This window comes from Barbus barbus (assembly GCF_936440315.1).
Source record: "Barbus barbus genome assembly, chromosome: 25".
NCBI lineage: Eukaryota > Metazoa > Chordata > Actinopteri > Cypriniformes > Cyprinidae > Barbus > Barbus barbus.
In genome coordinates, this window is record NC_136753.1 from 6,510,162 (window position 1) to 6,534,072 (window position 23,911).

The following is a 23,911-nucleotide window of genomic DNA, read 5'->3' on the forward strand; positions in this document are numbered from 1 at the left end:
ACGAGATGACGTAAACGCACAAGGAGCCACTGAGAAATCAAACGAGAGAAAAATCCAAACCTTAAATATGATCACACACTTCTAAAGATACTTGGAAACAAATTTTGAATTCTAATGAGTCTTGTTTCACTGGTTATGAAGCATCTCACTAAATGTTTTGAGACAAATTGATTGTTCAGCCACATTTGCAATGTTTTTTTTTTTAATGCAATAAAAGAACAACAAATACAACTACAGAGACAAAATAAGAATAAAAGACAATGAGGGTTACATACAATAATCCAAAGCATACTATGTTATCTTATAAGACTTACACCATGAAAGAGTCTTACAAGCAATAGAATTATTAGTTTCTTAATCTTTCCTGAAAATAAAAAACTAAGGAGTTTTCTTTGAAAATTTACATTTATGAATGTAAAATTTAGCAAGAAATAGCAATAGGTTAATAATAAATTTGCAGTGAGATGGGTCTAAATTCGAAGAGTAACAAATTTTGGAGGTTAGAGAAAAGTTTGGATATAAATATTTTTTAACAAAATTGGAAAAGTCAATCCAGAACACTTTACAATAAGCACAGTCCCAAAATAAAAGATTGATTGTTTCTTCAGACTGAAGGCAAAAGGAGCAATTGGGGGAAATACTATTGTTAAATTTAGCAAGTTTGTAATTTACCGGATAGCAATTATGGATAATTTTGATAGAGACTTCAACAACTTTGTTAGACAATATAAGTGACCAACTTATTAAAGCCTTTTTTTTTTTTTAGAGATCTCAAAGTTGAAAAAAACATAAACCTCCAGCTGAATTAAATATATGATTTGGAACACAAGTAAACAGGAATGTTTTTCTTAGAACTAAATCCACTTCCCTGAGGCATTCTTGCAATTACTTTTAACCAAGGTTCCTGCTTCTGCAACCAGTTACGGTTCCACAGCTCTGTGTCATGGCAGCTCCAGTTGCAAAGCTTTCCAGAGGTTCCTGACATGACCAACCCAGTCACAACGATGCTGCTAAAGCTGCTCTGGTCCAAGAGGATTCTGTCACAGCTGCATCAGAGGATCACGTCCTCAATGTTTCCTGTCACTGGTGTGCCATATTAAAAATCACACAAAAAATGTGCTTTTTTTAACAGGGAGATATATGATCTGGAAATATAAAAAATTTCTACTATGCTTGAGTCCTTGAGAGGTTGTGCCTCCTGTTTTACTAGTTTATATTTATCCCTTTGAATGATCATTTGAATAATACACCCACCAGGTAAGTACTAAGTAGCATCTCAAAGAGGAGTGACACTATTTACTATTTGAAGCCCACAGGGATATGGCAACCCATTTTAACATTTAATATACCTGGCTCTGCTAGTCGCAATTTCGTTTTGAATATGAATATGAATTCCAGATATCTATTCCACAATTTTGAGTAATTATGACTATAGTGAAAATATACACTGAAGATATCTACAGTGTTATTTTGAGTAGCCATGATACACACTGAAGATCAGACCAAATGTAATAGTTTTGAGTTTCTGTTACAGAACTTGTTTGAGAGATTGTCAGTTAGGCAGTGGGCCAAATTCTTATATAAATAAATAAATCACTATCAAATTTCCTTTTGAAACATTGCCCTTTAAACATATAAAAGCTGCTCTGCAGCTGAAATTTAATAGGTACAGCTTTTAACACGGTTTTTGACTGTAATGTATAAATAATATTACAGAAAATAAACAATTTTTTAACTTTTCATCAGTGACTGCCCTCCTGCTTTCTAATGTCATTTCCCATATCTAGATTTAAATTTATGATATACATAAATGCCATTATATAGATTAACACCAGCAAAGTTACATACATAAAAGATGCTTAATAAGAGAATTTTCACTTTAGTCAACATTAAGGTACATAAAGTAATGCTGTAGATTGAAAACGGAGTGACCCCATTGTAAATTCCAGAGATTGTCCTGAATTTCTGCTTAGTTAGTTCTAAAAACGTAACGGTGTAGGATAGTTTTTTAATTTTGTAAACATGTCTTGCATTGCTTTGCTACAAGGCCGTATAGTCTTGTCATTAAGACAAGGCTGACAAGTAACACAAAGCATACAATTAAAATCCCCGTCAGAAGTGTTTTTACAGCACTTGTGTAGACAGCATATTTAAGTGTTTCAGCGACCATTTTATCATAATTAATGTAATTATAATAATTAGTTCACATTCATGCTCTGTTCCAAAACCTTCTAAAGCAGCGTCCTTGTCGACTATTTAGAAACACAACTCTGTGCACCATACGAATAGGGTACTGCATAGTCAACTTTCAAGACTTAAACAGTGTTTAACATTAGCATATATAAGAATAATACCCATAAATACATAACACACATAAATACAGGACAAAATAACACTTTTAATTCACCTCATCCACCATTTTGGACTCATATTTCACTGAAGATTGTCTTCTGGGATTGCCTTTCCACCTTTCTACATGCTATGCTGCCTTAAAATTGGGCAGAATAACCACGTTACTCACCTCATAACAGCCTTTTGTTGAAGCATGCCTTAAAATGCTGCCTCCATAGGCAGCTCACTGGGATTTGGAACAGAGCAAGTGTGTGTGTGTGTAATTGGAGGGCTATTGAATGAAATAAAGGGAGAGCTCTGTGCTCTTTGCATGCCATGCATAGTAATTCAAGAAGTACAACAAATACTGATGAGAGAACAACTTGTTTCATAGCTCAGTCATAATTCAGTCTATTTAGTTCTTTCTTGGGCTTCTGTCACATTATAAAGTGGAGGTACATTTTGAAGCAATCTCACAGGGATTTGGAAGCCATATATATGGGTCACATGAAGTAAGACACCGCTCTTCTGCAGCTGTGTCCTGAAAGCAAGGCCACGCCTTTCTGTCTTAGCCACGCCCACACACATGAGCCAATGAACTCACTGCCAGTATACCAAACCATACCCATATACCAGTGATTACACCTGTCGATCAAAGAAAGGATTCACCAACGGGTCCGGAGAGAGATTCAGAAGACCCACTAGGAAGAAAGTGAGAGAAAAAGATTAAAGATAATTTTTTCACACTTCACCTTTTAATGTAGATTCACATTTATTGTTGATTCCCTCAACAGTGTGAACCTGTGACTGGGGCACTATTTAGTTTTCTAGTAAATATAAATCTACAAATTGCTCAAATATATGACTGGTCTGTATTATGCTATATTAATTTAATAATAAATGGCTTGGTGGGCTTCCATCTCTTTACCCATAATTTGTTGTCCACACTGTACTATTTATAAAAATGGCTCAGAAATAAACTAATAATGATGTGTGTTTGTGATCCACAACTGGAGAATGTGGCACGTGGAAAAATGCAAAGCAAGTGCACAAATGAAAATGCAATAGAAAACATCTATAGTATATAGTACAGTGTAACAATACTGCTTCAAATTATAAATTAAAAACGATTCCAGTTTAACCAATGATAAAATCAATTAACATTAAACATCTCAAACACAGATTCACCAGGGTTATTATCATTAACTAAAACTAAAAGGAAAAAATACAAGCATAAAATCATCTTTGTCATTGAAAAAAGTATGAAATAAAAAAATTAAAAAATATATTTAATATTTAATATATAATAATTTCTCTCTTTTTAGCTTAACTTGAAGTACTAAAATAACTAAAACTAAACCTGAAATAAAAATGTATAAAAATTATACTCACCCTCTATTGCGAACAATATCCTGAACGCACTGATCTTTATGGTATCTCACAAACTGTGTACAGGTCAGTCGTATTTCCTCAGGAACAGCAGCAGACTCAGGGCTTTCATCCTCACCAAAACCACACAGAGCAGCCAGCCTACAAACACAGAACGCTGTTGCTGAGGCTACATCCAAAAATTGTCACATAAGAGTATAGAATAAGAACACAAACATGGCTGATTCACCTCTTTTTGAATGGAAGAATAATAAGATGCTCGTCTAACCCAAAAATTCCAAAGGAAATAAAACCCTGATGGAGAAATAGGATATTGTAAATATTAACAGCAGCTCTTCATATGTATCTAGGTACATCTATATAAGTTTGCAGTGAGAAATGTGTGACTGTGATCACCTGTCCATAATTGGCTACAGCACAAAAGAACTGCAGTTCAAGGTAAAGTCGTCCTGGATCATCATTGAACAACCACCACAGACAGCTGGACAGGTTCTGAATTATACAAATAAACAGTCCCAAATATAAAAAAGGATTTTAGGACTTTCTCATACAGTATGTGGAGTGGACATACAGTGGACATACAGCCAGCATGCTGACAACGAGGAGCAGGCAAAGGAGCACATGTCGAGCTATCTGTCTCTCCTCCTGCACACGTGAAGAGCTTGACGCCTCTCTCAGGAAAATCCCTAGAAGAGAAACATGCTTTTATTTTCCCTGATGAAACTTTATCTAATAATTTGACAAAGGACAAAAATGAAATAAAAAATGTCAACCTGCTGAAGGCACTGGTGAGTCATTAAGATGCCCAACTATCATATCTGGCATGGGTTCACTGCAACAACCATCTGTCAACAACAAAGGAGAATTTATATTACACATACACTCTAGAAATATATGCAGTACTGTCACCTTACTAAAAGGAATAGTTCACCCAAAAATGAAAACCACCCTCAAGCTATCCAGGTAGATTCATGTTCAATGTAGATGAGTTTGTTTCTTTACTGAAACAGATTTGGAGAAATTTTCCATTACATCACTTGCTCACAAATGGATCCTCTGCAGTTAATGGGTGGCATCAGAATGAGCTCACACAGCTAACCAGAAGATCACAATAATCCACAATAATCAATTAATGATAGATTTGCTTCTTACAAACATGCAACCTTTCACTTCACAAGATGTTAATTGATGGACTAGAGTTGTTTGGTTTACTTGTGGATTATTGAGATGTTTTGATCAGCTGTTTGGAATCTCATTCTGACGGCACCCATTCACTGCACAGGATTTATTGCTGAGAAGTGATGTAATTCTAAATTTCTCCAAATTTATTCTGATGATAAAACAAACTCATCTACATCTTGGATGGCTTTAGAGTGTACACTTTTTCAGCAAATTTTCATTTTTTTGGGTGAACTATTCCTTTAAAGGGTTTTTTTGTCCATACAGTGAAAGTCATTTGGGTCAAATGTTGTTTTGAACCGCACTGACTTTCATTATACAGACAAAAACAGTTTAAAAATTCTTAAAAATATCTTTTATGTTCCTAATAAGAAAGAATGTCAGTCAGGTTTGGAATGGCATAAATGTGAGCAAAAAAGGAACTTTTATTTATGGGTGAACTATCCCTTTAAGTTAGTTGCTTTCCTACTTTTAGCTCCCCAGTACTGAATATATGCACATGCATACACCAGAAATATACATTTACCTGTGTTGAGGCTGCTGTAGGTTTGCTCTAGCTCAGATGAGTGCTGGTTCTCTGTCTGGGGTTGTCTCACATCTTCTGTTGTGCCTGTCATGGAGTTCTGATCTAGGGCTTGATAGTTCTGCTCCTCCTGGGCCCCTCGGCTCAAACTCATCAAAGACAGACCACCCAGCATGATGCTGCAGCCCAGAACTACCACAGTAAACACAATCTGAAGAGAAAGAGAGAATGAAAGGGGGGTGTGGAGAAGAAACAAGTTAATAGGCAGACACAAAGAAATTGTGACATGCATTTGTGATGTTTTGTATAAACACAGTCAAAAATCCCAACCTACCTGCCCCTTGCCATAGAAGAAGGCGGAGTCCAAGTTGTCACTCATTCTTTGTCCTATCATGAGTAGCCCACCCACAATCAGAAAAGGAATTCTAAGATAACAAAATTAAATGAATTTGCAGTTCTGCTGTATAATTTCCTGTCAGTTTCAAAGCATAATTTAATGTAATGTCATTTAATTTCATTTCATTTGAAAAAAGAAATTGAATGGATTTATTTTGGAATAATACATACACAAGCATGCACACGCACACACATTTACACATATATACTCACCCCCATCCAAAGATGATGAAAAAGACAGGTTTCACTTTCAAGTTTTCATTTCTGCCCAATAAAGTAAGAGCGAACGCCAGAAGACCTACAACACAATATCTACACAACTGCTAAACATCGCTACAACTGCACAACACAAAGGAGATGTATTGCAAGCTAAAATCACACAATGAAAATGGCCCAAAGTATTGTTTACTGTAAGTGTGTGATGATTCGTTACCTGTCCACATGTAGGTACTGTAAAGAGATCCATAAAGTAGAGTAAAGGTGAGTATTTGGCCAAACACATTCCCCTGCTTCAGAACAAACTTCCACAGGATCATTGACACGCATGCTAGTAGCTGCATAAGAGACAAAAAACATACCATACTGAAGAAATATATGTTACAACAATTTTCTGGTTTTCTGCTTTTAGTGTTTTTAGTTTAGTTTTCATTGTTTTTTAGTGGTAGGGTATTTAGGGTAGTTGCTAGACAAAATATCGCTCCACAAGAGATGTGATTTAGGTCCCTCGTTCAGTATATGTCTATTGAATAATGAATGTCTGTCTTTGTGCAAGATTTTGTACCTGTGCTAAGAACAGATTTGTGGCAAACATATGCGGCAGCCTCCTGAACTTCTTACTCAGCAGCATGACAGCAAGGGTCCAACCCTGCAACACACACATACAAACACGCACACACACACACAAATGCACACACACACACACGTGCACACAAACATTCTGGTAATCCAGATTTTGTAACTCATTGTTTCTAGGATCACATATTTCAGATATTTCTCTGTAGAACCTTTGATTTCTAATCCTCTTAATATGTTTATATATGTTCTCTGTGGTTACTCATGCATATAAATCCAGGTCTTTCAAAGCCAGCTCTCTCTAGAAAAGACAAAAGCAGTGAAGATAATAGAATAGAATAGAAAACAATGAAGTGAGCAGAACAGAATAGAAAAAAAGTAAACAAAAAAAGAATATAATTAAATCTGAAGTAAACCAGAAGAGACAGAAGAATAGAAAAGCACATGAATAGAATAGAATAATAAATTAACCAGAAGAAATAGGACAATATTTATTTAAATTAAATAGAACAAAATAAAACAGACAGAATATACAATAATAATATAATATGTAATAATAGATCATATGATAACAGAATACAATAGATTCTGAAGTGAACCAGACGAGAAAAGAGGTGAGAAGAGAACCTAAACAGAATAAAATAGAAAAAAGAAAATAGATCAAAGAAGTGAACAGAACAGAACCAAATAGAATAGAAATGACAGAAGAGGGGAATGGAACAGAATAGAAGCAGGAATGAACTGAATAGACAGAAGTGAACAAAAAAGAATATAAAAAAATTAATAAAAAATTAAATCTGAAGTAAACCAGAAAAGACAGAAGAGAAAAGAATAGAATAGAATAGAATAAGAATAGAAAAAAATAAAATAGATAAAAGAAGTGAACAGAACAGAACCAAATAGAATAGAAATGTAGTGAACCGGAAATGTAGTGAACAAGAGAAGAGAAGAGAAGAGAAGAGAAGAGAAGAGAAGAGAAGAGAAGAGAAGAGAAGAGAAGAGAAGAGAAGAGAAGAGAAGAGAAGAGAAGAGAAGAGATCTATTCTCTTGAAGTCTGTAAGCAAATATCATGCATTCTTACAAACATCAACCCACACACACTCACCAGGGCTATTAGGCAGACAATGCTGACGTTGAAGCTGACGTCCTGCAGCTCCGTCACCAGGGATGTGGCCTCCATCCATGGAATGGTCAGTAACCATGCCGACACATATATGATGGGTGCTGATAGGAATGTGCTAATGACCATACCAGAGGTCACCTACCACACACAATACACTTTTACTGATCTGTGTTGGCTAAATGTTTAATAGCAATAAGTCTGTGAGACATTTGCAGGAATTCATTCACTGCTTACCACCTCCAGCTCCATGTTGTATTGGGCAGCATATATGACCACGCTGGGAGCGGTAGGGAAGACTCCGTAAAGGAATGCATAATCAGACAGGCTGGAGTGATTTACAGAGCTGGAATTACCAGCATCCAACAGCTCCACCATGTCCTTACACATCAATGGCATAACAAGTCTGGAAAACAGAAACACACAGTCATAAATCTGTCTAAATTGCATGGATCAGTGCTCAAAAATATTTAGGGTTATATTCAAGATTTATGCATTATAATAGCATATATATATATATATTAGTGCTGTCAAATGATTAATCGCAATTAATCGCATCCAAAATAAAAAGTTTTTGTTTACATAATATATGTGTGTACTGTGTATATTTAATTACAAACACACGCATGAATATATTTAAGAAAAATATGTTATGTTTATATTTTCTATATAATATATAACATATTAAACATCATAAACGTAATGTGACGCATGTTTGTCATACATAAAGGGAACAAGAATGAGATTTATGTAATAGTACTAATAAACCAAATATGTTTTAAATACACAAGAACCAGGTTTATATATACAATAAATCAAATAAAACTAATCACTTTATTTTGGGGACAAATTCTCACTATTAACTATGAATTTTGCCTCAATAAACTCTTAATTTGCTGCTTATTAATAGTTAGTAAGGTAGTTGTTAAGTTTAGGTATGGGCAGGATGAGGATGAGGATGTAAAATAGGGTCATGAAGAATAAGGAAATAATATTTGCTTTATAAGTACTAATAAACTGATCTTTAAACACTACGCCATAACACCCCACACTCTTTCACTCACAGTTTGGCAGTGATAAGCAGGATGAGGGAAACCCCAGTGGCACGTGTGAGTTTACCCATCTGTCCTACCATGTTCAGGCCCAGATAAAAGAGGGCTGTCCCTCCAAAAGAGTTTGCCAGTCCATCAACAAACTCTCCTAGTAAAACAGGCACATGTCCACCAAACAGGAAATGAGAGAGAATTCCAACAATAACCATGAAGACTATTGGGTTCTTCAAAACCTGAAAAAAAAAGAAAGGTTAGAGATGTGAAAAAGGATGATATCAATAGAAACGTCTGGATATAGATAAACACATGCACCTGCAGGATGACTGTAAAGATCACATGCAGTTTGCTGTCGTTGCAGTCACTGGTGTGTCTCCATCTCTGAATCTCACACAAAGCAAAGCCCACAGGGTTCAGAAGCATCAGGGACACAGGCGCCACCAGATATATATACTGCATGTACTCTGGGTGCGAACTTTTGTACAGCGCATCCACTGTATGAGGAAAATGATCTCATGATTATTGACATAATATGAATTTTTTGTACACAACTGTATGTGCATGTGTACTTTAGATGTATTTCTAAGTGAGGAGATCCTCACCTATAGGATATCCCAGCGCAAAGTCATTGCTCTGAGTGGCAAAGATAGCAAACAGCCCGGCTTTACTGTATTTGCTCTCAGGATTTGCCACCAATAGCGTCAGCACACAAACAAGTAAGAACACACACACTTTTGCGATCAAAACGCTCCATAGAAAAGACCAGACGACATGCTGAAACTGCAGCTGCACCATGTTCTTGAAGAGCAATGCAGGAAGTGCGAAACATGACACAAAATTTCCCAGGCCTTTGACCTGTCCCACGCTGATGATGTCACTGCGGCCTGCCACATAGCCGCACAGGATGATGCCAAAGCACTCCAGCAGAGCTGGGAAAAGTTTGTTGATAGACATGGCTGGTGCTCCAAGAGGGCTGTGAGTGATGTTGAGGCCATGAATGGTGACATACTGGCCCTCCATGATAATGAGGTTGACTGGGACCACTGAGAGATGAACTAATGGTGCAAATCAGAAAGCTAGGAATAAAAAAAACAGATTGAGGGGAAAAAAACTCTGAGAGATGCAAAGCCAGGGCACAACAAAAGAACTGATGCCCTATATGCCACTGTTTTCTAGCAAAAGTTTATTAATTTGTAGCTGCTAAGGACTTGTGTAATTTCCAGGTATAAATGATAAAAATACATTATATTAATATATATGATAATAAACAAAGTGGTGTTGCTGTAACTTGTTTTTACAATAAAACAGAATTCTGACCAAATTCAAATAAAGCATCACATAAAATGAATAAATAAAAAAATAGCTAATAGTAAATCACACACACACACACACAGTGGTATATTATTTGAATTCTTAAAATAAATTAACAAAGATGTTATTTCTTATGATAAACAAGGCCATTGGATGCAGTCAAATCAGCTACATTTGTCATCTGTACTACACAGGTTTCAGTCTTACCTTGCGAAAATAACAGAAATATGACTGTTGTCGATGACGTATCATGTGTTCACGTGTCGAGATGATCGATGCATGGATTGAATATCATGTTGTAAAATAAAAACACAGCCGACACATCCATGCTTTAACCTTTGCTCACAGCAGCACCTCCAGCGCTTCAGGACTCCGTTACTTTCAATGTCACTGAATGACTGACGCGTGAGCCCGCCTGTGTCGCTGCAAACCCCGCCTTATTTCGTCTGGTGATGTCGCTGATTGGTGAAAATGTAGACTATATCCTTCAAGTGATTGGCCAGAGTCATGCGCGCTAGTGGATGGGCGTCATTTTGCCTCTAATATTAGCAATGAAGCAATCTTTTTTTTTTCTTTTTTTTTAAATGCCAAATGAAAATGTAAGTACATAACAACAGGAAAGAAAAAAAAAGAAAAAAAAAAAGACATAGATCACTAAAAATATATAGACAAAAATATAAACAAAAATATAGACAATCTGTTGGGAGACTTCCACAGGGCCTTGTTGACCACATACTTTTTTTTCTCTAAAAATGGCAGGTTTCTTTTCATTTATTAAAAAATAACGTAAAAGTACACTGAAATAACAAAGAATATGCTTACAAAAAACATTTTTTAAAAATTGTCTACTGAAAGTATAAGAGCTTAAAAAGAACTGCGTACTGCAATGCTTTATTTTTTAATGAAAGGTAAAATCCAGCTTCACTTGCATATTTATTTAGAAAACAACATATTTGGCACACCAGAATAGCAAAAGACTGTTATAAAGTAAATACACAAATGAAACAACATGAAATGTGCACCTACATGCACAAAGAAAACATCTGAAGTACCACATTAAGCATCTGGTCATACAACACTGTCAGCGATGTGTGCGAACAGAACATAAATCAAAGGCCTTTAGTATGTCTAATAATGTTGGTGGCAAATATTGTTACTTTTTGGCTGTGCAATCAACTCTCTCCTCTCTAATAATTTCAAGATGCTTCAGATGTTATGCTACATTGCATATATCACTGTAATTTTCCTTTTAATGTATCATTAAAAGGCCGTCATCTCTTTATGTAAACAAACATAAGGCAGCATAAACCAAGCCATTGCTTGACTTCTTGATTCTTTCAAAGTATATAAATGAAGAAAGCAAATGCAATGTAATTCAAGGTATGATACACTTATTGAATATACTCTTTAGGCAAATATAACAGCACACATCTGAGAAATATCCATAAGGCAACATAATACTGGGCAAACATCAACAAAACAAGCAACTGCATACATATAAAATATAACACTTCTTGAACACATTTTTGTCTTTTTGTCTTACATCAACACAGATACAATTTCATAATACACAGAACCCCACTTGCATAGGATTTTATGGCAAATCATCTTTCATTTAAAGATCAGTCCTATACAATGTCTGCGCTCAGGCTTGCTTAAATGGGGGATGATCTAAAGAGTCTTTAATAAATGACATCTACATTTTCCCATAAACTCAGTCCTTGCTATTTTCACTTCAGGTACTGCATATGTCAACAAATCAATCTGCAACATAGAATACCGACAAACTGCAACTCTGCTTACTGGAGAGATTTTAGCATTCTGTATATCATTCTGGCCCTTATCTCCACATATACACACACATACAGGTACTAAAGCAAACACATACTCCTTTAATATTTTAAGTGACTTTTTCAGTGTGATATGATTCTATCTACCTGACATTTTACATTTTAGGGCTTGAAATGTCAATGCTATGTAACTACCGTGTTGTATGAAAACAGGACGGTAGGGGGCGCCAAACGCACCAAAATGCTTTAATGAAAATGTTGCACTCCTTCTCAAAATATAATAACATCAAGGACTGTCTAACAAACACTGATGCCCTATGTGGCTCTATAAATGGCTGCACCATTATCTAAGGGAATGGCTACCCTGATTAAGCAATGATATATTCTGTATGAGACAAGGACATCTGTCTATTATGTATCAAGGACTGCCAAAAAGCCATAAAATTCACACTCTCCTGAAGGCCAATGAACTGCTGCACTAACTCATCATACTCAGAAAAACACTCAAAAATAAAGTCACAAATATCTGTAGTATCACTGTAGAGCTCATCACTTGACATAGTCATAATAGCCATTATGTTTTAATCTCTAAAGCAGACAAAAACAAAACATTACAAAAGATATGTTGTCTGTAATATGTTGTTATTTTTATAGTTCTTTTATACATTTTTAATGAATGACTCTGGCAGAAAAATATCAAAAGCAGACAGTACCAGAGAAAATAAGATAATTGGGTAAGGGAAGGATTGCCAGGCCCTGAGACAACGGTTTCTTTCACCTAGGTATGGGGGGCAGGGGAGGTGCCCCTCGCTCTTTCTTTCCTGAACCTGAAACAGACAAACATGCAAACAGAGAGACATAAACAAATGGGTAAGACCATGATTGTGCTGAAAGCACCGAATGTTATTCAAAGTATTCATTGGCATGTGGAAGCGACAGCTGCGGGTCAGTTTCGGCTATGTGCATAGCAAAAAAAAATGATGAGAGAAAACAGCTGCGATTGGTTACCTCGGCTTTCGTTCCTGGCCATTTTGCTGGGATAGGTCTTCTGACAGGGAATGTAGGGCTCTGGGGGTGGAAGATCTGATATAGGTCGGAACGTGAAGCGTGCTTCCCACTCATCTTGGAGAAACAAATCATATGCACACACCATTAATCTGTAGCACAATCTACATACAAATCTAAGCTAATTAGAGTGTTATTTACAGCTAAATACGAGTAAATAAAATGACAAGGAATATGCATGGGTCAATACATGTTCTGTTGAAATGCCATCAATTACCCCCTAAATTTGACTCATCCCTCAGTTTGTAAAAACAAAGAAAAACATATTTACAGTAATGCACTAAGGACAGAAGCATATAGGGGAAGGCATTCTGAAGTTTCAAAGTAGTAATGTGAACTATTTATGTAAAAGCCCTTTCATTTATTTTTGCATTCAAGTATTTTTATTATTTGATCTGTAGTTAAAACTGTTTAATGGTGAGACTACCGTTCTAAACTGATGTTCTTGGGTTAGTTCAGCCCTAAAATATGCGTACAAGTATATTTTAGGGCTGAACTAACCAAGAATGTGTATGTCTATACAGTGCGCATGACTTAAATTTCATCAGACATGCATCCTGCAAATGTACAGGGAGGAGATTATGAGATAATAGCAACTCTGGTATCTTGTGACAAATTTCATCATCAGCATTGCTAGATTTACTAAATGTAACTCTGTATTTACTCAATTAGTTTATCCACAACCACAAGGTAACAATATTTGCCTATGATGTTACATGGCCAAAAGTATGTGCACCCTTATAATTAAACGATTTAGCTATTTCAGCCACACTTACTGCTACACTGCTTAAAAAGGTACATAAAATCCCAACACAGTCATTCGGTCTTCGGACTCCGGCTTCAGATGCCACCAGTAAAATGGTCTACTGAATCTGGTGTGGAAGAATCAGACTAGCCTACACAAGTCCAGATCTCAACAACATTGAGACGAAATGGAACATGGCCTGCAAACCAGACTCCAAAGCCCAACACTATCCCTGATACTCTAATGTCTGAATGGGAGCAAATCCTTAGAACCAACATCTATCGGGCATTCATCCCTGAAGAGTAGAGGCTGTTATAGCAGCAAAGGCACAACCAATTCCTTATTAATGCCAATGGTTTTGAGATTAAATGTTCATCAAGCAAATGGGCAGAGATGGGTGGATTACCCAGATTAGAAATTATAGTCCGAATCCAAATTACATGACAAAAATTGTAGTTAGTATCCATTACATTACACATTTTAGGCAATATAAAAATACTAATTTTTGATTACTCTTAGATTACTTTTGGCCTAAACCGTATATGACATTGTATTTTTATGGTACAAGATTGTACCATAAAAAGCGCAATGATATATGCAAGTGCTATAATAAGTCTCAGTTATCTTAACGCAGTATACGTAGCAAGTTTCTTTTTTAAATTACATCAATTTTTTTAAAGAAAACAGATAGAATAGAAAAAGAATGGAGCAAGCTAGTGTTAGAGGCCTTTTTTGCTTTTGTTAATTGTATAATAAATAAAAAGAAAACAGATTAGAAAGATTAGCTAGTGTTAGTTGTTTTTTTTTCAAACTAAAACACTTCCTAAAAAAAATGAAATATTTTATTTGTTTACCTGCATGTCTTGTGACCATTAACCAACAGGGAACCGTGAACGTGCACATGTGATACTTAATTTTTTAAATATTTATTTTTAAATCTTCATGTAAATACTATATTAGGTGAAAGATGTTCAGATGACAAAAACGTTTGGGAATGCCTGCATTACATGTTAATAAGAAATTATGTGAATTTGTGCATTTTAAAATTTTGCATTCTTTGTGTGAATGTCCACAAAACTGGAAGACTTTCTGAATGTATATAAGCGGTAGGTTATTTTAGAAAGGAACTTTTAAAAGATAATAAAGAGGGACTAGGGAGAATCAATAACTTGTGAATAATTTATTGCCATTGTGTGAATAATATATAATCATGAAATCAATAAAAAAGCAACTGTAGTCTGATTATGAGTATTTTAAAATGTAATTTAATCTTATTAGAAGTACTTAATTTTTGGAATCTGATAACGGAATCCAGATTACATGTAATCAGTTACTACCCAGCTCTGCAAATGGGTATAGTGTACCTTTACCTTCTGGTAAATTGCACCAATGCAAAACAACAAAATGCATGACATTTATTCTTCGTAAACTCTACAAGAGTCTTGAACAAGCATAAAGGAATGTCACAATACCTATATGATGTCCCTGATTGTGGTATCCATTGCCCATAGGTGGGGGAGGAGGGGGCAGAGGTCCAGAGGAGGGTCTGTCTGGGGGGAGCGGTGGTCTACTGCCACCACGGTGAGGCTCCACACCTGGTCTGTTCGGTGGAGGAGGGCCTGTTGATGACCTCACACTTCCTCCTCCTGGACGGCCAGAAGGAGGTGGAGGTGGAAGAGGACCTGTGGACAAAAGACAAAGACATGATATAAATGTTCAAACAGGTGAATTTCAGATTATCCTGCAAGAACCTGTAACTCCTCCTATACCTGTTCGTCCACCTGCATTCCGGCCCAGTGCGGGCGGTCTCTCAGAGGGAGGTGGAGGAAGGGGTCCGGGTCGCCCAGGTGGAGGGGCAGGAGGATGTGAGCCAAGTGACAGGTTCCGTTCAGGAAGGCGTGGCGTATGCTCCTCAAGAGTAGACGGGCTTGGGCGTCCGGGCGGCAGGGGAGGTGCTGCACTAACAGGTGGCCGCAGACAGGCAGGAGCAGGAGCTGGAGGAGGAGTTGGTTTACTGCTCGTTGATGGTGGAGGTGGAGGGGGTGGGCTATCCCGAGTGAGTGGCAAAGAACGGTTAGCAGGGGGAACAGGTGGAGGACGGTCATCACCTCGACCAGGTGCAGGGGGAGGAGGAGGCCGCCCAGCATGACCAGCTGAGGGAGAAGGAATGGAAGGAGGACGACCAAATGCAGCTGGCACCGGTGGAGGTGCGGGCTGTCGTCCAGGAGGGTTTGGAGGTGGAGGGGTTGGCGCGGATCCAAGACGAGGAGTCCCTGGAAGTGAGGGTGGTCCCCTGCTCTGTGCCCCACTCTGAAAGGGCCGTGGGGCACTTGGAAGGGGTGGAGGAGGTCCTCCAGGTGTTTCAGGACGTGGTGGGGTCATTCGTGGGCGAGGAGGGTCAACGGATTCACTGCGTTGCAAAGGTGGACGAGGGGCGGAGCCAGATCCTCCTCCGAAGGGCCGTGGACCAGAGCTACGAGCACCAGGTGGCAGAACTGGAGGTCTGACATTACTAGAGTCTGAAAGAGAGAAAATAATCTAATATAGAAGAGATAGAAGAGATAATCCAACAAATGCAAGATCTTTAATTAAATAATTTCTCAGTTTTCTAAACGAAATATTATATTTTATTATTAAATATATAAGGTCCATCATTGGGATTGGCCAAAATTTCTATACTCATAAATCCCTGTTTTATGTAGCAAGCTTTAGTTGTATGTTTGACATACGTGTATGTTCTTACCATCTCGAGTGGAGCGCAGCTTTGGCATGCCTCCATGGAAGAGCCCACCCAGACCAGCTGGAGCTCCACCTCCAAACCCTCCCCCTCCTCCACCTCCACCTCCTCCTCCAGGCCCGCCTCCTCCTCCGCCTCCACCGCCACCTTTGGGTTCTGGCAAAACAAATACGTATTTAATATTTTGGACTAGAAAGCAAACCCGCAACCAATAAGTGTTGCTACTCATTTTACATGCAAATATCACAAACACACAGAGGAGTTTCGAACATATAGTAGCAAAAAAGAAAAGAAAACCTGTTTAAGTATATGTGTCTCATATAATTCAATTGTGACTGTTTTGGTGCATAGACAAACTTAGCCAGTATAACTCCATAAGGTGCTGGTTCTTACGGTCAAGTATGGGGGCGCTACGGTCATTAGTAACCGCCTTCTTTAGCTTTGCTCCTTTGCTGATGTCCGACAGCAGAGCATTCCTGCCATGCTGCTCCGATCTATTTAAGACAGGCTTCTCAGTGTTTGCCTGTGAGAAATAGAAGCACAGATATTTTCTGTAGAAATCATTAAAGCACTGGTGCCCCATTGCTTTACCACTTAAGACTGGAATACACTGTGACTTTTGCCTAGATTTGTTCCCTATTTTGCAGTCTAGAAGAGTCGACAACATTTGGCAAAAGTCAAAGCCAGTCTGCAGATTTTGAGCAGTCGAGTTAAATCTCAATACCTTTTTTTAACAGATTTGACAGAATATCACATAGTGTATGATGGGCCCAGACTCAGGGTTTTTTTTTAGCTTCAGACTATTATTTCATCCAGTCCATCCATATATAACATGCATGATATTTTGAGCCAATTTTAGAACACATATGTGACCCTGGACCACAAAACCAGTCATAAGGGTAAATTTTTCAAAATTGAGATTTATAAATCATCTGAAAGCTGAATATATAAGCTTTCAATTGACGTATGGTTTGTTAGGATCGGACAATATTTGGTTGAGATACAACTTGAAAAACTGGAATCTGAGGGTGCAAAAAAAAATCTAAATATTGAGAAAATCGCCTTTAAAGTTGTCCAAATTAAGTTCTTAGCAATGCATATTACTAATCAAAAATTAAGCTTTTAATTTTTACAGTAGGAAATTTACAAAATATCTTCATGGAACATGATCTTTACTTAATGTCCAAATGATTTTTGGCATAAAAGAAAAATCAATAATGTTGACCCATACAATGTATTTTTGGCTATTGCTACAAATATACCCCAGCGACTTAAGACTGGTTTTGTGGTCTAAGGTCACATATTGTTTTCATTTGTCACGCCTCTCATAGCAACTAGATGCTTGTTTCTGTGTGAGGTTACTGTGTGCAGAAATGGTAATGTGTGATCATTTATTGTACGATGCCCAGATTTTCTCTCTAAAGTTGTGTAGTGTATTTAGTGTGTGTGTGTGTGTACCTGAGATAAGGTGGGGGGTGGGGGAGGGGGAGGCGGAGGAGGTACCGGCATTTTTTCTCCTTGTTGTCACCTCCTCTCACTGAGACCTGACAAACAGAAAGAGAATTTATACATTTCATATTTTCAAAAGAAATTGTGTTGCTTGTTGCCGCAACGCTGAGTGGTTTCCACAGTTGCTAGGGAGTTCTGAATGGTTACTTGCAAAAAAAAAGAAAAGAAAATTATTATAAAACAAATATCTTATATATATATATATATATATATATATATATATATATATATATATATATAAGTCTTAAAAAGACTTATTTGTTATCATGAATCATATCATTTATTTTTCACTGAGCCCATTATCTTTGACCTCGTAATAATAGTAGTGGTGCTTGAAGACCACTAACGGGAAACCCAACTGTTGCATGAATAGCACCATCTGAAACAACATCACCCTTTTCAGGTTTAAAAAAACAGGCCTGAAGCATTCACTAAATCACTGATCTAACCACACCACATGACCATACTAAAGTGGTCTCACACAGCCGCAGAGTTTTGAATGGGTTTGACAGTAAGTAGCGAGTCTTGAAATATCCTATTGTGCTATATACCAAGATTCCTTATTGTGCATGCAATGACATGTGGGAAAGGCCATGACAAAAAAAGAAGATAATTTCTGAGATATAGAAAGCTTACTTTAATAGACTAGTTTTCATAATATTCCCTCACACACTCATAATACAGCAATGCCAACAACTACAAGCTTTATTTTTCTCTGAGTTCAACTTTAGGCCTCTCACTGCTAACATCCGGAAGAGATCATAAACAGGAAGAGATATGGCAATATACCTCTCACTTCTCATTCTCTTTCATAAACACACATCCACATGCGTTAATATCATTCAGACAAAGGTGACAAAGAAACAACAAAAGGTTCAAAACCAGAAGTGGGAACACAGATGAGACTCAAAGGGGAACAAGTGAACACACAAATACACGGAAACACACAGTTTACAAGCTCTTTAAAACGTCTGCTCTTTCATCATCAGGATCTCTCAAGGGCCTCTTACAGACAGCCACATCACACTACATTCCTCGCTCTTTCTTTCACTTCCTCTCTCTCTCCTTCTCTCAGGTATTTTTATTCAGAGGTAAGCAGACATCCAGTCAGTTTGACAAACGTTCTGCTCACTGTGCAAAGTTCCTGATGCTGTGCAAAAATAAATAAAAAAACATTTTGTGTATTTAAGTTGTGCTAATCTTGAATGATACGGATCTTTGTTACTGATAAAAACCAAAAATCAGCCTGCTTTGAAATCCCAGAAGTGCAGGGGTAATAATAACTTCATAAACCATTTTTAGAAATATTCACAATATTTTTTTGGGGGGAAATCATCACTGCATTTTAAAAGCTTCATTTTGCATAGCTCTGGTGTGAAGAGAAAAAAGGCCATGTAAAACAACCAAGCTGGAGCCTTTGCCAATTGGGTCCATTGGCAGTAAAAGTTTATTTAACTATCATTAAGAAATTCTATTAGGACAGGGTTGAATGTTACATCACCTATTAAATATTCATGAGCCATGCTGATTAAGTATTTTAAAGGTGAAGTGATGTTAAAATTTGTCCTCCTATTCCAATTTAACATCTAGAAAACTAGCGTAAATACTGTGTGGCACTTGAAAATGTTGCTCTGTGTTGAGCATCCCAACCAGGGGTGCATTTCCCAAAAGCACTGTTAGCCAACAATGGTCACAAGTTCTGTCGTTACAACATAGTTCAACGATTTGACGTTTCCCAAAACCATAGTTTCAGTGAATATCCACAAAAGGCAAACAGACTGGGAACAAAAATACTGCCATGTTTGATGCAACAGCATCTGAGAGAAATTATGTTGCAGAGAAAGCTGGTGCTGACATGATCCGCATCTAAAGTGAGAGTGCATTCATTATTTTATGTTAATGTGATAATAAAAATGATTGGTTTGTAAGTTTAAATGATCTGTAACATTCTGGCATGTATTGCGTTATCAGATCATTAATGAGCAGAAGCTATTACTCCAACAACTGTGGGTTATGTTATTAACGACAGTCTTATTTTGTCGAACAAACACTGAACCAACGACAGAGGTGTTCAAAACAAAATGCACAGATACCGAGCAGTCTGTGCTACACGCCTATTAATTTTTAAAATTCTGTCTGGTGATGCTAGTAGTGCAAAAATGACCTCACTTTTATGATTTCCAAGAGGTGATTGTTAGCACAAAAAAGTGGAAATGACAGAAAAGTGGAGAAGAAACAAGAAGAACGGGTCTGAGAGGAGAAGAAAGGAGCATAAACTGAAGAAGACACGAGAGAAGAGGTGCACAGTAAAAGTTCCTGGACATGGGCTATATTTACATTCCAGTGTCTTGAGAGAGAACAGTGGAGATGGACTATGGAGAATGTGATGCTGGATATACACTCTACAGCTGCCCTGTCCAGACGGTGCTTTACATCCAGCAGTCTGAAACGTCATCATGTCTAAAACAGGGGCTTTGGCTGGACATTGTGTTCTTTTTGGAATTAGTCTATGCCAAGTGTGTGTTTAAGTGTGCCAGTGTCTTATACAAGCACATAATGCATTTCACCTTTGTCAAGACAGTCAACCCTTCGTCCCGATTTGTATACTATCCCCCGGTTTCACAGACAAGGCTTAAGCCTAGACTAAAATGTAAATCTGAGCGGTTTCAACTGAAAGAAACTTGCACAGACTGATCTTAAAACATGTCAGTGCCTTTGTTTTGTCTTAAGATGAACACCAGTAATGCTTTTTTCTAAGGCATATTTATAAAAATTACTTAAATGTCCTAACTGAACTATGGCTTAATCCTGGCTTAGGCTAAATCCTGTCAATGAAACCGGACCTATGTGTTCTAAATAGTAAGTGAAACTTGCAACTTTCACATTTGACATATGTGTGTAATTTATATTGTAAAACAAATCATGAAAATTCTATTCTAGAAACCCATCTGAAAATCCCAAAGGAACCCATGCCAAATAGGCCTTCCAGGTAGTTCCAATTTACACCATGACTGAACAACTGGTGCAACAGTCAGGTTACAGAAGTAAAAATCTCATTCATTGAAGTGACGTGACATGTGGCCAAGTATGGTGACCCATACTCAGAATGTGTGCTCTGCATTTAACCCATCCAAGTGCACACACACAGCAGTGGACACACATACACACACACACACACACACCCTGAACACACACCCGGAGCAGTGGGCAGCCAATGCTGCGGCGCCCAGGGAGCAGTTGGGGGATTCGGTGCCTACAAGGGTCTCACCTCAGTCGTGGTATTGAAGGTGGAAGAGAGCGCTGGTTATTCACTCCCCCCACCTACAATCCCTGCTGGACCTGAGACTCGAATCCGCGACCTTCGGGTTACAAGTCCGACTCTCTATCCATTAGGCCACGACTGCCTCACAGTTGAACAATAACTTGTAAACCTTTAAAGACAGAACTACTGTGAGCTACATGGCTCATAATCAATGGTATATGGTTTTGTTAAAGCTGTCAGCACATATATTTAACCTATATAAACATAATTGAGCTAACAGAGGAAATCCTGGTGAGAAACTACACTATCATTGATTTTGCAAGAAATCATGACACTGAAAAAAACAACGCCACTGAAAAAGTGGACGGGCACCACTGCGCTCTACTGAGATGCAACCAAATAGCCAGAATTTCTGGAATCCAAATATAAGGCCAATGTCAACAATGAAAAGTTAAATATATCCAGCGCTCACTAAATAATGTTAGCCCAAAAAATTAAAAATGTGTGGAGCCCATTAGCCACAACCTTCTACATCATACATGCAAAATCATGCAGGAAGGGGCCACCCACAAAGAACCATATGTTTGTTTATTTAAAAGTGCCATGTCAAGATGTAAAGCAGGATTTCTGTCAATTGTGCTTTGCAATGCTTGCTTATAATACCACATCACAAGCAAAAAAGTGGCTTACAAATGCTCAGCTCGCATAATGTGAGCATGCTTGAGCAAATAATGTGCCCACTGTCTCTTACTCACTGTATTTCCATCACTTTGTAGGCAGTCTTTACTGTCCACTTCCTTTCTGAAACTCAGCATAATGTTGACACCACTAGCTACATGCAAGCTTGTATCTAATGGATGATCTCAGATCCCGTCACATGATTTCTGACTCTCTTTGAATCTCTGGTCAAACAGAACACTAAACCTGACAAGAGAGAAGTAGAAGTTATGACAGTACTTCTGTCGCTGAGAGGAAGTTAATGCAGAGAGAGAACTCTATTTGTATGACTTATGCAGACTAAAATTACTTGTTCCTTCTTAAGTTCTCACTAAAAACTGCACGACTATATTCAGTCTCAACACCTCACTGTGATTTTATAAAATCAGTTGTTTAATAGTGTCACATTTCACACTTGGTAAAAACCACATGAAAAATCAAGAGGGCTTGGCGTTGACATTAGCAGTCTCATAAAACTCTTTAATGCAAGAAAGCAGATTTGCATTTTCCATCAATGATCAAAACGTTTTCATGTGAAAAATCCATACAATCCCAAGCCAACTAACACACAATGTGCTTAAACCCATTTAAGAGGAATGAACAGAGCAAAAAAATGATACCGTGTTTGAAATAACTTAAATAATGTGGTCTTCAATTCACAAGAAAAAAAAATTAAAACTGAAAAAAAGTAAATGGAAAGCATATGACTTGCATTGTATATTACTGTGGAGACCCCATGGCCTGTCAATTAGAACCACATGCTCCTACTAGTCCGAATCATTTCCACGAATCGGTTCTTTTGAACAGTTCATAAAAAAAAAAAGAAAAGCTGTTAAAAACAGATTCATCAATTCTTTTATGTAATTCCTTAATTGCGCCATCGGGTGGACTCTAGAAAGGCACATTTATTGCTCTTTGTGTATATATTTTATTGCTAATTTCGATTATGTTTTTTTAATAAGAATGTCAGCCATGATTCAGCTCACAAAAGTACATAAATGCAATTTGCATTGCACAATCCTAAAATGAATTTACATATACTCGGTTCACTCCAAATAATGTTCGTATTATCATCTCCTTTTGATAATATATTGGTTTGATGAGCCGTTGTATTTGACTGACTCGATTCAGTTCTATTCGTGAACAAATCACTCGGTACGATTTTAACCGATTCAATGAAAAGAACCGACTCAAATAATGATTCATTCATTAATCAGAAATCGCTTACTACTACAGCTGATTTAAATAACTGTGACATGACAACGGTAATAATTAGTTTGATTTAGTTGGCAGGAAAAAAACACTTAAGATTTGTTGCGTTTCTAAACTACAGAAAAACTTTAATTTATTCACCCTGCCACATATTCACGCTCAAACTGGCAACCCAGGAAGTGGGGGAGCCTCTGCTTCCCCTGAAAGTTGGCACTGTTTGCGCTTTTGTGGATGAAAAAGTAGTTTTAAACAGAACACTTTATCCAAACAACAATTAACTCACTTAATACTTACAAGTTTGCGGTAATAAATAAATCACGGGAAATCTGATCACAAATTAGATCCTTGAATCGGGCATTTTAGAAAAACACTTCGTCTTTTACTCTGCGTCCTGCGCTTACGAACCAAATGCAGCAACGATCATCATCATGAAGCATCTACACAAACACAGAGGAACACAAGTTTTGAGCCACTCCTTCATGGCAGAAAACACACACACATACATAACTTCTCCCCACTGTTTCCGCCCAGCTCGTGCTGTCTACAACCCATCACATTCACAGGAATAACATTCAAATCGTATCGCTTTAACAATGCATGCAATAATTCAGCACGTCTTAGCAGTATCACATCTCTTTAAATGAGGGAAGTACAGCTCAATGCTTTGAATAAGTCGTGATATCTCCTAATGCGTTCCTTTACCCAGTTTTTCTTCCTCCACCAACACAACACTCTTCGTTCCCTTTATCCGGGACATTCGTCTGTGATGCAACGTTTCCAGATG

The 23,911-nt window shown here is 37.5% G+C and overlaps 2 protein-coding genes across 4 annotated transcripts; both read right to left on the minus strand.

The window, feature by feature from the left end:
* Positions 1–204: 204 nt before the first annotated feature.
* On the minus strand, positions 205–10,490 carry gpr155b (G protein-coupled receptor 155b). 2 transcript variants are annotated; one of them, XR_013781946.1, is made up of 18 exons: positions 10,298–10,490; positions 9,382–9,855; positions 9,095–9,273; positions 8,795–9,015; positions 7,968–8,136; positions 7,716–7,871; positions 6,600–6,683; positions 6,252–6,372; positions 6,032–6,116; positions 5,757–5,847; positions 5,426–5,633; positions 4,494–4,565; positions 4,303–4,406; positions 4,117–4,212; positions 3,950–4,014; positions 3,724–3,861; positions 2,332–3,032; positions 205–2,228 (listed from the first exon to the last, which is right to left on the minus strand). XR_013781946.1 is itself a non-coding variant. In XM_079377326.1 (17 exons), the coding sequence occupies exons 2-17, from the start codon at positions 9,797–9,799 to the stop codon at positions 2,984–2,986; spliced, it is 2,256 nt and encodes a 751-aa protein (XP_079233452.1). In that variant the 5' UTR covers positions 9,800–9,855; positions 10,298–10,490; the 3' UTR covers positions 205–2,983. The 2 variants fall into 2 exon arrangements, 1 of the variants encoding a protein (XP_079233452.1); XM_079377326.1 differs by having other exon boundaries at positions 205–3,032.
* Positions 10,491–10,963: 473 nt separating this feature from the next.
* LOC306844641 (WAS/WASL-interacting protein family member 1-like) lies at positions 10,964–23,897 on the minus strand. Of its 2 annotated transcripts, XM_079376920.1 has the most exons (9): positions 23,830–23,897; positions 23,422–23,564; positions 17,886–17,971; positions 16,821–16,950; positions 16,434–16,583; positions 15,460–16,209; positions 15,163–15,372; positions 12,889–13,002; positions 10,964–12,707 (listed from the first exon to the last, which is right to left on the minus strand). In XM_079376920.1, the coding sequence occupies exons 3-9, from the start codon at positions 17,934–17,936 to the stop codon at positions 12,655–12,657; spliced, it is 1,458 nt and encodes a 485-aa protein (XP_079233046.1). In that variant the 5' UTR covers positions 17,937–17,971; positions 23,422–23,564; positions 23,830–23,897; the 3' UTR covers positions 10,964–12,654. The 2 variants fall into 2 exon arrangements, with proteins under 2 accessions (XP_079233046.1, XP_079233045.1); XM_079376919.1 differs by lacking the exon at positions 23,830–23,897 and having other exon boundaries at positions 23,422–23,586.
* Positions 23,898–23,911: the final 14 nt, after the last annotated feature.

What these genes read in the sequence shown, in the direction of transcription:
- gpr155b (XM_079377326.1), bottom strand. Translation starts at nt 9,799, where the DNA reads ATGGAGGGCCAGTATGTCACCATTCATGGCCTCAACATCACTCACAGC. An exon ending in TCTTCTATGGCAAGGGGCAG is followed by an intron (nt 5,634 to 5,756) that starts GTAGGTTGGGAT and finishes CTTTCTCTTCAG; the next exon opens with ATTGTGTTTACTGTGGTAGT. An exon ending in CTCACCAGTGCCTTCAGCAG is followed by an intron (nt 4,407 to 4,493) that starts GTTGACATTTTT and finishes TTTCTCTTCTAG; the next exon opens with GGATTTTCCTGAGAGAGGCG.
- LOC306844641 (XM_079376920.1), bottom strand. Translation starts at nt 17,936, where the DNA reads ATGCCGGTACCTCCTCCGCCTCCCCCTCCCCCACCCCCCACCTTATCT. An exon ending in CAATCAGGGACATCATATAG is followed by an intron (nt 13,003 to 15,162) that starts GTATTGTGACAT and finishes TGTTTCTCCAAG; the next exon opens with ATGAGTGGGAAGCACGCTTC. An exon ending in GGCCAGGAACGAAAGCCGAG is followed by an intron (nt 12,708 to 12,888) that starts GTAACCAATCGC and finishes TGTCTGTTTCAG; the next exon opens with GTTCAGGAAAGAAAGAGCGA.